Source organism: Dermacentor albipictus, chromosome 1, assembly GCF_038994185.2.
Source record: "Dermacentor albipictus isolate Rhodes 1998 colony chromosome 1, USDA_Dalb.pri_finalv2, whole genome shotgun sequence".
Taxonomy (NCBI): Eukaryota; Metazoa; Arthropoda; class Arachnida; order Ixodida; family Ixodidae; genus Dermacentor; species Dermacentor albipictus.
The window spans coordinates 430,048,376-430,061,552 of record NC_091821.1 but is presented as its reverse complement, the minus strand read 5'-3'; the positions used below and the strand labels follow the sequence as shown (position 1 = coordinate 430,061,552).

The 13,177-nt window shown below is 46.7% G+C and overlaps 1 protein-coding gene across 1 annotated transcript in view; it reads right to left on the bottom strand.

The window, feature by feature from the left end:
* LOC135907460 (cytochrome P450 3A24-like) overlaps nt 1-13,177 on the bottom strand; it is an 88,634-nt gene that overhangs the window by 64,275 nt on the left and 11,182 nt on the right. The window contains exon 3 of the mRNA XM_070536875.1: nt 3,044-3,169. Within this exon, the coding sequence (XP_070392976.1) occupies nt 3,044-3,163 (120 nt within the window). The 5' untranslated portion in view covers nt 3,164-3,169. The remainder of the gene's footprint in view (nt 1-3,043; nt 3,170-13,177) is intronic.

Genomic DNA, 13,177 nt, shown 5'->3' with positions numbered 1-13,177 from the left:
TCGGCTTTCACCTGCACATCAAGCAATGTAGTCTACTGTCTAGAATGCGCCGCTTGTAGCAAACAATACATAGGTGAGACCGGACAACAAATCAATACAAGACTGAATGGTCACCGCGCGGACACAAAACACAATTTACCCAAAGCAGTAGCCAGCCACTTTAATGAACATGGACATATGTTTGACAAAGCAAGGCTCTATATACTACAAACAAATTTCCGTTCCCCTCGCGAAAGGAAGTACACGGAATCATACCTCATACACAAGTTTAATTGCCTACAGCCGACAGGAATTAATTTGGCACGCGGCAACTTAGAATCTTTAAAAGCTGTAACTTAAATCTGAAACTCTCATATCATCAACCAATACACAAAACACATTAGGCCACCAGCCAACTTTAATTCTTAACCTCACCTACTCTTTCATTTCGGAGGAAAAAAAGGGGGGGAGAGGGGGAGAGAGGAAGAGGAGAAAAAGAGAAAGAAAAAAAAAATTCCTGCTTACTACTCAATTTAATGTACTCTTTCAGGATTTTACGTCTATACCAAGTGTACGATCCCCTTCTTCCATGTACACTTGCCCGCGCCCGCTTCTGCACGCGTCGCCCTCCTGTTTGCTATACCGATTTCGCCCCCCCTTCCCCCTTACCCCTTTTTTAGTCCTTTTTTTTTTTGAAACCCCCTCGACAACACATTCCGAAGTCAATATGCCTTTTTCGGCGCCTCAACCATCGCCTTCTGGATGCCGCCGTAACGACACCTACGTTAAGCGCGTGGGGCAGTGCCCCTTGAAAGACCATGCCGCTGCCTTTCATTCACCCCACACATTGCACCGCAGACTCCCCGTCGCCACCTTAACTATTTCAAAATTACTCGACCTATCGCTTGACCGGCCGTTCTAATGCCTCAAAAACATGCCGCCAACGACTCCCCCGGATTACCTCCTAACCGTTCGCATCCCCAACACGCTCCCAAGCCCCCATATTTCTTAAAGATTTCATTTTTCTCTTTCTTTTTCTTTCACTCCCCCCCCTTTGTTGTGTCTTGGTACGGCCCTGGCACCCCCCTGCTTTTTTTTCCCCCTTTTTTTCTGCTTCTATTTCTTTTCTTTCCTCCCCGCGTGCCCACTCTCACGCTCTTGTCCCTTCGTCTTGAGAATGAGGCTCACAGACGTCGGACGACAGCGCCTGTTCCCTCTTGTAATCTCTCTCTTTAAAACCAGCCGCCAGCAACAACACCCGCACGTGACGTCACTGCACTAACCCTTTAAAACTAACACGCCGAGGATGACGAGGCCGCCTTTGACGAAGATAGGTCCACCTATCGAAACGTTGGCCAGCCTGTCTGAGGCACTTCAACCCTGTTTTAAAAAAGTTTATACCACAGTGTGCCATTCCATCTGCCAGCCCCTTTCTTGTAGAATGGGGCAATGAATGCTTCGCAATTAAGACAAATGCTACAGATTCAACGAGTTCGAATCTGTGAGTGCATACAGAGTCGAAACACAAGTACACGATCGCATACACACAGGCGCGCAAAGAAATGCGTACACACACACACATGCACACGCACACAAGCGCGCGGGTACACGCAAATTATATCGAGCCTCCTAGACAGTACTACCAACTACGACGGACGCCTTGAACGCATTCTTTCAGAGGCAGCATTGACATGGTTTACATGGTTTTTTTTTTCATGGTTTGAGAGGCAACGTTTACTTCCTCATTACCGTACAGCCACGCATGAGTGCAGGCTAGCTTTCTGGTTCTTTTTCATTAATTACCCATACGGCCGCGGTTGGATGAATGCTATTTATGATCGTCCTCTTTCAGATAGGGCATTTGCGCCACCAAGAACTTGTTATGAGTTTGCCTAATGACCTACTTATCTTTATATATACAAAGAAAAAACTAAAAGAATTTCCAGCATCAAACTTCATGAACCACTAAAAGGAACTTTGTTTTTGTACGCCTCCATTGTTTATGGTCTCGCTACTTTTCTGCCACTGAATTTCCAATCGCGGCTTACTAATCTCTACTGCGGAAATGTTTACTTTCTCCCAGCTATCGCTGAATCCAAGGGCTTTAAGGCGGTCAGAGGAGCCTAAACTGACAGCTGGGCAGATACATTCGAATGCTTATATTGTGAAGAAAGCAGCCAAACTGAGAAAGACGAAACTAGCGTTTTATTGGGCGAACTTGTGCCCTCAAAAACAGGCTACACTCAAAGAACGGTGACAGCGGCGTACAGAGTCGGTGATCATAAAATTAGATCAGCGTGTCAAGCGCATCGGCTTTTATACATCAGTCGTCGAATGTGCCAGAGTAATCGCTGGGACCCGCACGCCTTTCACAAAGTTCTACATTATTCGCGTCGCGCACACATGCAATCAGATTACACAAGGTTCGGTCACAGACAGTGGATGGAAACATCGATAACATTCCAGTAACTTCCCACACATGCAAGCGCGTCCTGCGCTGTGCGATAACATTTGTTAGGCGGTGAAACGTGTCGCCCGATGAAGACAAGTACACGTGTAAATATCATCTTGCGTCGTTTCCTTAGCTTTACCGAAGCAAGAACGTGCTTTTGCTTCCTACGTGTACCTCGCTTTATAAAGGTATCCTGATGTCGCCTCAAAAAATACAGTTTTATTTGATTTACCATAAGTTGTTGCTTTCCTGGTTTCGTTTTTTCCTCATAAATGGTTATTCATCACAGGTTTCTTTTCCATTCCCACCACACCTAACATTGCCTCAGCCTCTGTGACTTCTCGTTTGACGTCCTTTGTTGACATGCTACTTATTATACCGGTCGCATATTTGCTCGTGAGCTTCCTTCGGATGGGCGGAGGCGAGTGCCATCTGGTGGTGAGGCAAGGAACCAAGCGATGCGTGCTCAGGTGTGATGGGTTCACCCATTCGGCCAGGGAATAGCCAGGCCGCAGCGCTCACGGTCACGAAACACGGCAGGGTTCACAAAGTAAAGCTTTGCTTTAAAGAAAAACACAGGAGCGCGGAAATTGTCATTGTTAAGACACGTACCTGCGTCAGCTTGCTCGTCGTGAATGCTGGACTGATTGCTCCTCTCAGGGACTTCCAGCGGTGGGCGGGTGCCACGAACACCAGCGCTTCCGGATTTACGGGTGCAGGCAAGACGCCCATTATGTTCTGTGAACAGGCACAGATGCTTTAATTTAGCGGTGCTTTTTTTTTCATGCAGTAACTGCTCTCTGCAACAAAAAAAAAACGATCTACTGGAAATATTGACCAGTACTGCATTGCAAGTGCAGTGTCCTGGAGCACTAACATTATTTGGCACAAAGGAAAGGATACAAAATCAATAAAAGTCTGATAGCCTTAGCGCTTGCCTTGTGTCTACTGACGTTTGTTCCGTTGAAAGCGTATGCTTGTGCAATCGGCAAGTATTAAGCAACTAGCACGTGCCATTATGCATTGTAAGTAGACCATTTACACGAAAGAGCGGCCTGCTTCGTGTGGTACGTATGGCTAGTTTCTCTATGCGAATCGTGCGCTTTGGCAGTCGGGCAGGAGGTGGTTATGCCGGCGAAATGCGCAATACTGCGTCGACGGCTGCTTCACGAGCGCACGTCAAAGCCAACTCGCCAATCAACACCCCACCCTGCACACTTGAGCCTCCCATCCTATATATGCGAATAAAGCTCTTGGTCGGGCTATACCGGGTGTCTCAGTTAGTTTTGACCAAGGTTTTAAGAAAACCCAAGGGCTCCAGAGAAATCGTACCGACTGCATAGTAGCCATAGTCGTGTGTACTTACAGTTAGTATTTTTTTCATGACGAAGTATTAATCAATTCATCACTTTTAATTAGTGAAATTTTTATTATTGCTTGAATCGCAAACATACCAAATATAAAGTTATAAGGCACCTAAAATAACCTCCTTGACAAGCATTTGTTTCGTGCTCAGCTTTGCCTCGTTGGTTTTTCCTTGGAAAAACAAAATCGCGAAACATCCAAAATGCGGAAAGGGTAAATGGCTAAACAGTTTCACTTTTAAATGTTCCTTTCTGGGCTGTTGAGACTCCTTGCGTGCTTTTGGTTTATTCTTTATTGAAATCAACACCTGAGTAGATCTTTTCAGTTCTTCCCAGAGCTACCTTCTTTCTTTTTTCGTACTCTGTTGCACAGTTTTTTTAAACTTTGGTTGGATTCATTTTGTAGCTTTGTTTTATTATACGCGAAGGTTAAAGCTATTCCGAGTGTATCATGACCAAGCCCAACATTCTTGCGTCTACAGATGCTCACGCTTATCGCACCATGCTAGTTAGGTCGCGTAACCTCTTGAGCCATATCCTACATGACGAAGCCTTGCATGATGCGGTGATAAACGAATTCAGCCGTGTATCTCTCAAAAGCTGCTTGGAGGCGCTTTATTAGCTGCGTGCGAGCGCGGATCTATGTCATATGTCGCATACTTCGCGGGCTTCTTTTTTTTAAGAAGAAGAACAACCAGGCACACTTTAGCACGAAATAAAGGTTTGATTTTGAGGTTATTTAAGGTGCCTTACCACATCGTAATGGACATGTTTTCCATTCAAGCAATAACTAAAGCCATCACTAACTAAAAGCAATTAATACTGCGTGATGAAATAAATACTGGCTCTAAGTACATACGACGGCCGCTACTATGCAGTCGGTACAATTTCTCTAGAGCTCTTGCTTTTGTTTTAATATTGGACCAAACTGACTTGGAAACCTGATATAGACTTCAGGCTTTGCGTGATGGGAACGACTCGACGACCCTTTTCACCTACATCCTCTGACAGGACCACATGTGGAAATATTGCGGAGCAAGGAAATTACAGTTATCCCTAAAACGCCCGGGATCGCCTAAACGTGTAGGTTAAAAGAAGGGAAAATCAGACATCCACCCTGTCGTAGCAATTGCTGCAATAGAAACCCGTATGGGTTCCTCGAAAGAAAATCCTCAGAGTTGAAGAGCTTACCAGAGCTTACTAGCCGGCTAGCAGATGGCAGGGCGAAGTCGAATATTTGTGCCAATTTGAAAAATTCTTGCCGTTGAACTCTCCGTAGATAACACGTAACAATTGTAACTTTATAGCAATTGCTACGAGTAGCTGAATGTTTTATTTTCCCTTAATTAATTACTTTTCTCCATCTTGCGGGTTTCCGCAGAACCATTATGTCAAACTCTTGCCTTTGCTTCGTGTTGTCCACAAATTCGAGTTCGGCCTGCCATCTGCTAGCCGCCTGGTTAGCTCAGATGGTAGAGCGGCTGCCCCGGAAAGACGGTGGTCCCGGGTTCGAGTCGCGGAGCAGGACGAATTTTTCTTCAACTGTGAGGTCACTTGGTGGCATGGCGAACGCATCGCGGGTTCCACCAACTACGGACGCGAGCACAAGTAAAAGGAACGGCAATTGTCCAGTGGCGTTATGCAGCGTAGTCCTCTCCGTTCATTTTAGTACGCGTGCTCGCGTCCGTACTTGCTGGAACCCCCGATACTTCCACTGCACCCTTCTCCTCCACTTTCCTCCACCCGCTTTTTTCACTCTCATCACCATCTTTCATCCCGCGCCGCGCTCCGAGTTCGCTCGGTTACACAGAGGGACGGTACGGCACGCCGTTGCTCAACACAGGAAAGGGCCCGTAAGCGCTGCGCTCTAAACATTCCTGCAGTTTTCACAAAATTTTCTCTGTTGTGGGCATGCCGAACAAAATGGCCAAAAGGTGCGGCCAAAAGGTACGGCCCTAAGCAGACGAGCACGATGTGAGACAAAAACTGCATATGCGGGATTGAACTACCAACTGCTTATTCGCCAGAAACCACGCGACGTTTTACACGAATCGGAAGTGCGAAGTAATCACAGCAAAACTCAGCGCCCTTCCACTCTGTGAATAAGGATGACCAGCTGAGCTGTGTATGTGGGCCAAGGCCGGGATACATGGAACGTTTTTCTAGACGAATTTCGCACAGCAGGAAACGCCGCGGCGGCGTGACGCCCAATTTCCGCTGGCTGGGGATACTTGGAGCGAATTAGCTACGGGTGCCACCTCAGTGGGGCCAGAAAAGGCAAAACTGCTTTAGTCAACCTGAAATGCACAAATAAAGTTTATAGACCTTTGCTCTCTATTACAACAAAATACAAACGAAAAACCTTAAAACCTTGTCTAAAGCTCCTTCAGTTGCTCTTAATAATGTATCAGTATATCTTGTGCCTATTTTGCGCAGAGATTGCATTGGAAATAGGCGGTATGGCGAGGCTGTGCGTAATTGAAAAGACCCGCCGTGGTAGCTCAGTGGCTATGGTGTTAGGCTGCTGAGCGCGAGGTCGCGGGATCGAATCCCGGTCACGGCGGCCGCATTTCGATGGGGGCGAAATGCGATAACACCCGTGTACTTAGATTTAGGTGCGCGTTAAAGAACCCCAGGTGGTCAAAATTTCCGGAGTCCCCCACTACGGCGTGCCTCATAATCAGAAAGTGGTTTTGGCACATAAAACCCCATATATTATTATTAATTGAAAAGATTGACGTACAGACGTGTCTTCGTCTTTATGATCTTTATAATCGACCCTTTCACTATCCCACAATATGGGACACTTCTGTACCACGCAGATAAGATTATCGTTAAATTCCACCTGAGCTGCCTTTGAAGGCATGGTCATGTCGCTAACACAAAGTGCCATACCCGCAAACCAGAAGCGTGCGCACGGAAAACATGTGCCAGTGAGGAAGACGGAAGTGACGTAGGTGTTGGCCAGTAAGCCATGGCTGGCTGTCCTTGCTGGCCGCTTCCGGCAGCGTCCGACGGCGCGCGTCAAACGTCTGGCGGGTCCTGATCCGTGGCCACGGCGGGCGTTTTTCTCGATGCGGGCCGTCTACTGCGCGCCGTCGGGTGAATATTGCAGACTTGCCGCCATAGAAACACTCCATATTCCCCGGCCTTTATCGCCTGCTTCACCTGCGCCGCGGGTCGGCCCGGCATTGTACTATCGTCGGGATCGGCCCACATGAAAAATTGTTGGTCCATGTCCACGGAGACGAGTTCCGCCAGAACCTAGCCATAAAGAGCTTCGCTGTAAAAAATAAACTAACAACTGTGGTAAGGGCTAAAAGCCGCTCGTAAGCCAGTGATCATCAGAATGTACAGACCTAACAATGTAGCTGCACTTGACCAACAATGCAACCCACAGAGGAAGCCTGAGATAATTTCGAAAAATGGCAGTGCAGAGCACGGAACCCCTATGGCAACGAGCTCATTTTGGCCTTCCATCGCGAGGTCGGGAAGCTGCAACGACGTCTTCCGTAACCATCCTCGGAGGTGCACCGTCTCGAGTGACGTTCAAGAGATTTTGGGAAGCGCCCGAAAAAACAGTCACCAACCTGCTTCAAGCTGTACCCAACTTGTAGTCATGGTCAGAGATGTGGCGAGCCTTCGGACGAAGAAAGTAATTTAGCCTCAAGCCCGCCACTTCTAGCCCAAACCGTGCTTTCGGCCTGGCCACAGCGAGCAACTTCCTGCGCGGGAGACTCGCTACTTCTACTTAAGCAGCCTCCGCCTTGGAACCACTTGGGGCACGGCAGCGCACCGAGCGTGGTCAGGACGCCGACTTTGTTTGCGCAGGTTACTTACCTACCTTGTGCAAGATGTGTACGTTCTAGTGACCGAATGTTTATCGCTCTGTCGTGCCCCTCTGACGTATTTGATGCAACTCGAAAAATTTTGTGCCACTCGCTACGTTCATTATGTGTAAATGTTCACCTCACTTTACTTTTACTAGCCCTTTCGGGGGACATTGAACTTAACCCCGGACCTGTTAATGACATTCCCTCTCCGGTTTTTCTTGAATCCATTGCTAGCGCCCTATCTCGTTTAGAAACCTCTTAGAACACCGTTCTGTCTGAGCTCGCTCTAATTCGTGCTGCACAGGCCACCATTGAAAACCGGGTCGGTCGTCTATACGAGCACATCATAATTGGATTTCTCCGCTCTTTTTGCGCATGCGTGAGGAGCAGTGGTCACGAGAGAGAAATGTGGGGACTTTTGGTCCTTGAGATTTCACTTTGCCTAGGTACTACGAGGAAGAAAGTTGTTAGCTCCGTTTGTCCCTAGCCGAGCTAGCAGCACAGAATCGACAGAATGCGGGGCCGGCAAGGAGAAGAAGCCGTATCCGAGGCGAGTTTGTTGCTATATACCTGCGACGGTAGCATATCAAATTTTAGTCGCAGGGGTATACGTTTGGAAGTGAGGTGTCTTCTCGGATGACTTTAGTGGCAAAGCATTACATCATGCCGATGCATTGTTCATTAGTGTCGTTGAGCAAGGTCAGCATACCGCACACTTAACTCAGGAGATTCGCGGGAACGGAAACAGTTTATGAATTCGACTGCCATGCCGATGCGAGTTTGTTGCTTTTTTTTTTGCGGCGGTAGCATATTAAATTCTGATAGTCACAAGGGCATACGTTCAGACGTGAGGCGTTTTCTCGGACTTTAATGGCAAAACATTACGTCATGCCGATGGATTGTTCATTAGTGTCGTTGAGCATACCACACACTTCAGGGGAATCGCGGGAACGGAAACATTTTACGAATTCAACTGACGTGCCAATGCAGTAGTTCTTAATGTAACTGAGCATACAACACACTTGGAGATTCGTGGGAATGGAACACTTTGTACTCTGTATGTGAAAGTACCAAAAATTGCGTCACCATGCAATCTGAGCCGTAAGTCGTTGTGGGAGCTGTACAGCCACACTGGCAAAACACTACGCCCTGCGGATGAATACAAATGTATGCTTAAGAAAAATGGTCGTCATGCAATTTCATACCCTTGTGAAAGCTGTAGAGTAACACTGTTATTGGCTAGGTGGTGCAGATTCGTAGCGATTCTTAGGTGCTTGTGCGCAAGGGTAATAATGAAGGATCGCGTATTACTAATCCCGGCTGTTACGATGTCTAGCTGGGTGAAACAAGGGCTCGGATCACTACAATTGCGAGCGAAATAGCTCTGAAGGCCTGCCAGTACACTTGTTCGGCGTCTCCGTGCTTGTACTGCGACAGTAGACGTGACTGTAGGTGGGCACATATATGACACTATATCCTGTGACAGTGGCCGCTTTCCACTCTTGGTATACTTCGCCGCAATACACTGCGTATACTTGATTGCGCGACATTGGTGGCTTGCGCCAAAGCTGGCTTTAGGCAAACGGCATTATGCAACACTCGAGCCATCTTGTCCGTCACTGCGGATAGAGAACGCATACACGTTCAAGCTACTTGAGCTGCATCATTTTGTCGATGTTTTCCCCTCTTTGCTAAATGAAGAGGATAACGTACGCCTGTGTGAGTGATTTAAAAGATTGATAAAAAGCCTGGTAAGCTATGTGCAGTCACTAAAAAACACTATTTATGCAGGGGTCCACGCTCCTCGCTCCTGTAAAAAAAAATGCAATTGAGTGATGACTCTCTGGAGAGCGATCCGCACCTATGTAAGCACAGCCGGCTCATCAGTCACAAAGTAGGAGTCGAAGATAACTTTTTAATGCTCATTATACGACATTGATAGAGATTAATTTGTGCTCAGCCAGTGACAAACGCCTTGCACTTAACAGTGAGACTTCGTCTTAATCCGCAATGCTTATGTGGCGAACAGGAGAGCAAAAGGTGAAAACAATGTTTTCTTACAAGGCAAGTCATCCATGTAGTGGAATTGCGTTTATCGTTGGTGTAGTGTTGACGCACTTACTTTCTCAAGTCCAACTTTTAATGCAACTTAGTTTCCCTTGGTGCAGGTTCTTCTACTGGAAGCATCCAAACTATGATTTATCAAATCAGGTTGCCGTCTTGTAGTTTCAGAAATTTTCCTCTGGTCTTCAGTTCTTTCTGAATCTGAAAGACCTGGCTGATTGCACAAACCACGCAGCCAATATCAGTGTTACTGTATAGCTTCCAGAAGGGTCTACTGCTATGAAATAGCATGACGACCATTTTTTCTTTAGCGTACATTTGTTCCGTATTCATCCGGAGGGCGTAGTGTATTGCCAGTGTGGCTGTACAGCTCTCCCAACGATCTACGGCTCAGATTGCATGGCGACGCAAGTTTTAGTACTTTCACATACAGAGTACAAAATGTCCCATCCCCACGAATCTCCAAGTGTGTATGCTAAGTTACATTAAGAGCTACTGCATCGGCACGGCAGTTGCATTCATATAAACTGTTTCCGTTCCCGCGATTCCCCTGAAATGTGTGGTATGCTCAACGACATGTGCACTAATGAACAATGCATCGGCATGATGTAATGCTTTGCCATTAACGTCATCCGAGAAAACCCCTCACGTCCAAACGTATCCCCCTGCGACTATCAGAATTTAATATGATACCACCACAAAAAATAAAAATAAAGGCAACAAACTCGCATCAGCACGGCAGTCGAATTCATAAACTGTTTCCGTTCTCGCGAATCTCCTTAATTGCGCGGTACGCTGACCTTACCCAACGACACTACTCAACTGTGCATCGGCGCGATTTAATGCTTTGCCACTAAAGTCATCCGAGAAACGTGTCCCCCTGTGACTAAAGAAATTTAATATGCTACCGTCGCAACAAGATAGTAACAAACTCACCTTGGACATGGCTTCTTCGCCTTGCCGGCCACGTATTCTGTAGATTGTGCGGCCAGCTCGGCTAGGGACGAACGGAACTAACAACTTTCTTCACCGTAGTACCTAGGCGAAGAGAAATTTCAAGGACCGAAAGTCCCCCACCCCCCACATTCCTCTCTCGCAACCACTGCTCCTCGCGCATGCGCAGAAAGAGTGGGGAAATCCAATTATGATGTGCTCGTGTCGTCTATCCGCCCGTGTCGACACCCTTGCGAAAATTGTAGAGGCTTATAAATCAAGTCACTCGATACCTATATGCAGTGACAACCATGAAATAATTAAACTCACTTCACAAATAAAAAACCTCGTACAGAAATGCGATGACTCAGAAAACCGCCTTCGCCGGGACAGCGTACTTTTTATTGCGAAAGCAATACTGCTCGCACTTTCGGCCCATCGGTGGTCGCGGCGCCTCCTTACACAGCTGCGGGTAACGTGACCATGTGACGTCACGCCAGACCGAGAGACGGGGCCCCAGCTCGCGGCATCGATGCTGGAGGCGAAGCCTTGCCCGCCGCTGCTGCGATGCTACCGAGAGAAGGCGCTCGCTGGTGTGACGTCACGCTAGGAGGATAAATGGGGCTACAGCTCTGCTCCTCGCAGTGGTCGGCGCGCTGCCTTGCGCTATGTCGGATGATGTATAGCCATAAGTTTAACAAAGGGCAACCATGTCCACACCATCAGCCGAACCAAGGCGCAGCCAAGGGTATTGTTTTCGGAATCTTCCAGGCTTAACCAAGCTAAGTCTTCAGCCAATTTTTTTTCCGGTGTTGAGGATGCGCGCGATGAAACTTGGAAGCAATCAGAGTCTCGTGTTATTTCACTGTGTGCAGATAAACTTCCGATTACCATCACCAAATGTGACATAGAACACGCACACAGGCTTGGCCGTTTCCAGGCCGGTAAACACCGACCAATTATAGTGAAGCTTGCGCGGTTCAAATATAAGTGTAACATTCTGTCTGCGGGCCAAAGCTTAAAGGTTCGCCAATTTCTATCTGCGAAGATTTTCATCGCGCATCCGGCTTGCAAGGAAAACGTTGTACGCCTATGCGAAACAAAACAACGCCTACACTTTCAAGATACGCTTCGATAAGCTTCAGATGGATGAAAGGCAGTTTTTTATGATGTGCAATCCAACTCAGTTTTAGAAGTTAAATCCTAGCCATCACCGCAGGCTTACCGAGCACTCTCCTTTCCCTCCCAGCCACTATATACTAAACCCTGTTGACGCCTCACGCAATCACATACTGTCTGGTATACTGGCTAGTAGTCGCAGTTACATGTCAAAAACAGATGCCGTTGAAGCCCTTGTCGTCAAAAATAATACAGACATGGCCATTTTCACTGAGTCGTGGTTAAGCCCTGACATAGATAGCACTGAGCTACTGCATGAAGATTCCCCCTACACTGTTTTCAGACGCGATAGCAAGGAACGAAGGGGTGGCGGCGTTCTTGTCTTCACGAAAAACAGCATTCCTTGTTACCAGCTCCCGAACAATTGTACTCATGAAATTCTTTGTGTGCACATATCCATGCCGACATGCACATACATGCTCATAACTTGTTATCGCCCACCCGATTATGACCTTTCCTTTATCGGCGAACTTAACACGGTCACTTTAAATGCACCTCTCAATTTCCACGTGCTAGCTATATTATTTGTGGTGATTTTAACTTTCAGGATATCAACTGGGACAATCTAACAGCATCATCCCGCCAGTCAAAAGATTTCCTTGATTTAGCCCTAAACTTCAACCTTACACAAACAGTAAACTTTTCTACACGTGGCTCAAACACCCTTGACCTGGTCCTCACTTCTCAACCCGAATACATTCAGTTATTAGCATGTGTCAGTAGGCTGAGTGATCACAGTATTGTCCTTTTCAATTTGAATATCCTTGTTCCAATCAAACAGCGTTCAATACGATTAATACGGGACTACAATAAAGCTGACTTTTCCAAAACTAACAGTGAACTAGACATTTTTCTTGAATACTTAAAAGAAACTGGTTCTAGAAGGTCTGTTGACGGAAACTGGCTATTGTAGAAGCAAAAGCTACTCAGCTTAATAAATAATTACGTACCCCTTGTTTGCATTCGTGGTGTCATGGGAAAGCCTTGGTACACAAACCAACTAAAAAACTAGCACAAAAGAAAAAGTGCCTTTTCAGAGTGGCAAAACAATTGTGGCTGTGCCCCGAAATGGAAGAAATTTTTCACCTGCCTACACGAGTACAACAGCCTTCTGAAGCTTTCTAAGAAAAAATTTTATCACCAGGATCTTCTCAATATCACCCGTGTAAAACCGCAAAAATTTTTGAAAATACCCGCACGAAGTAGAAATCAGTCGCATGCCATTACCATAACTAGTCCTGATGGGTCTCATGTTTCAGTTGAAAAGCGTTCTGACGTCTTAAATTGATACTTCTCTTCCCTCTTCACTTGTGAATCTTCCATCAACATTCCTGCTTTACCTAGATTTTGCGGCACTGAAATGCCTCCGATTG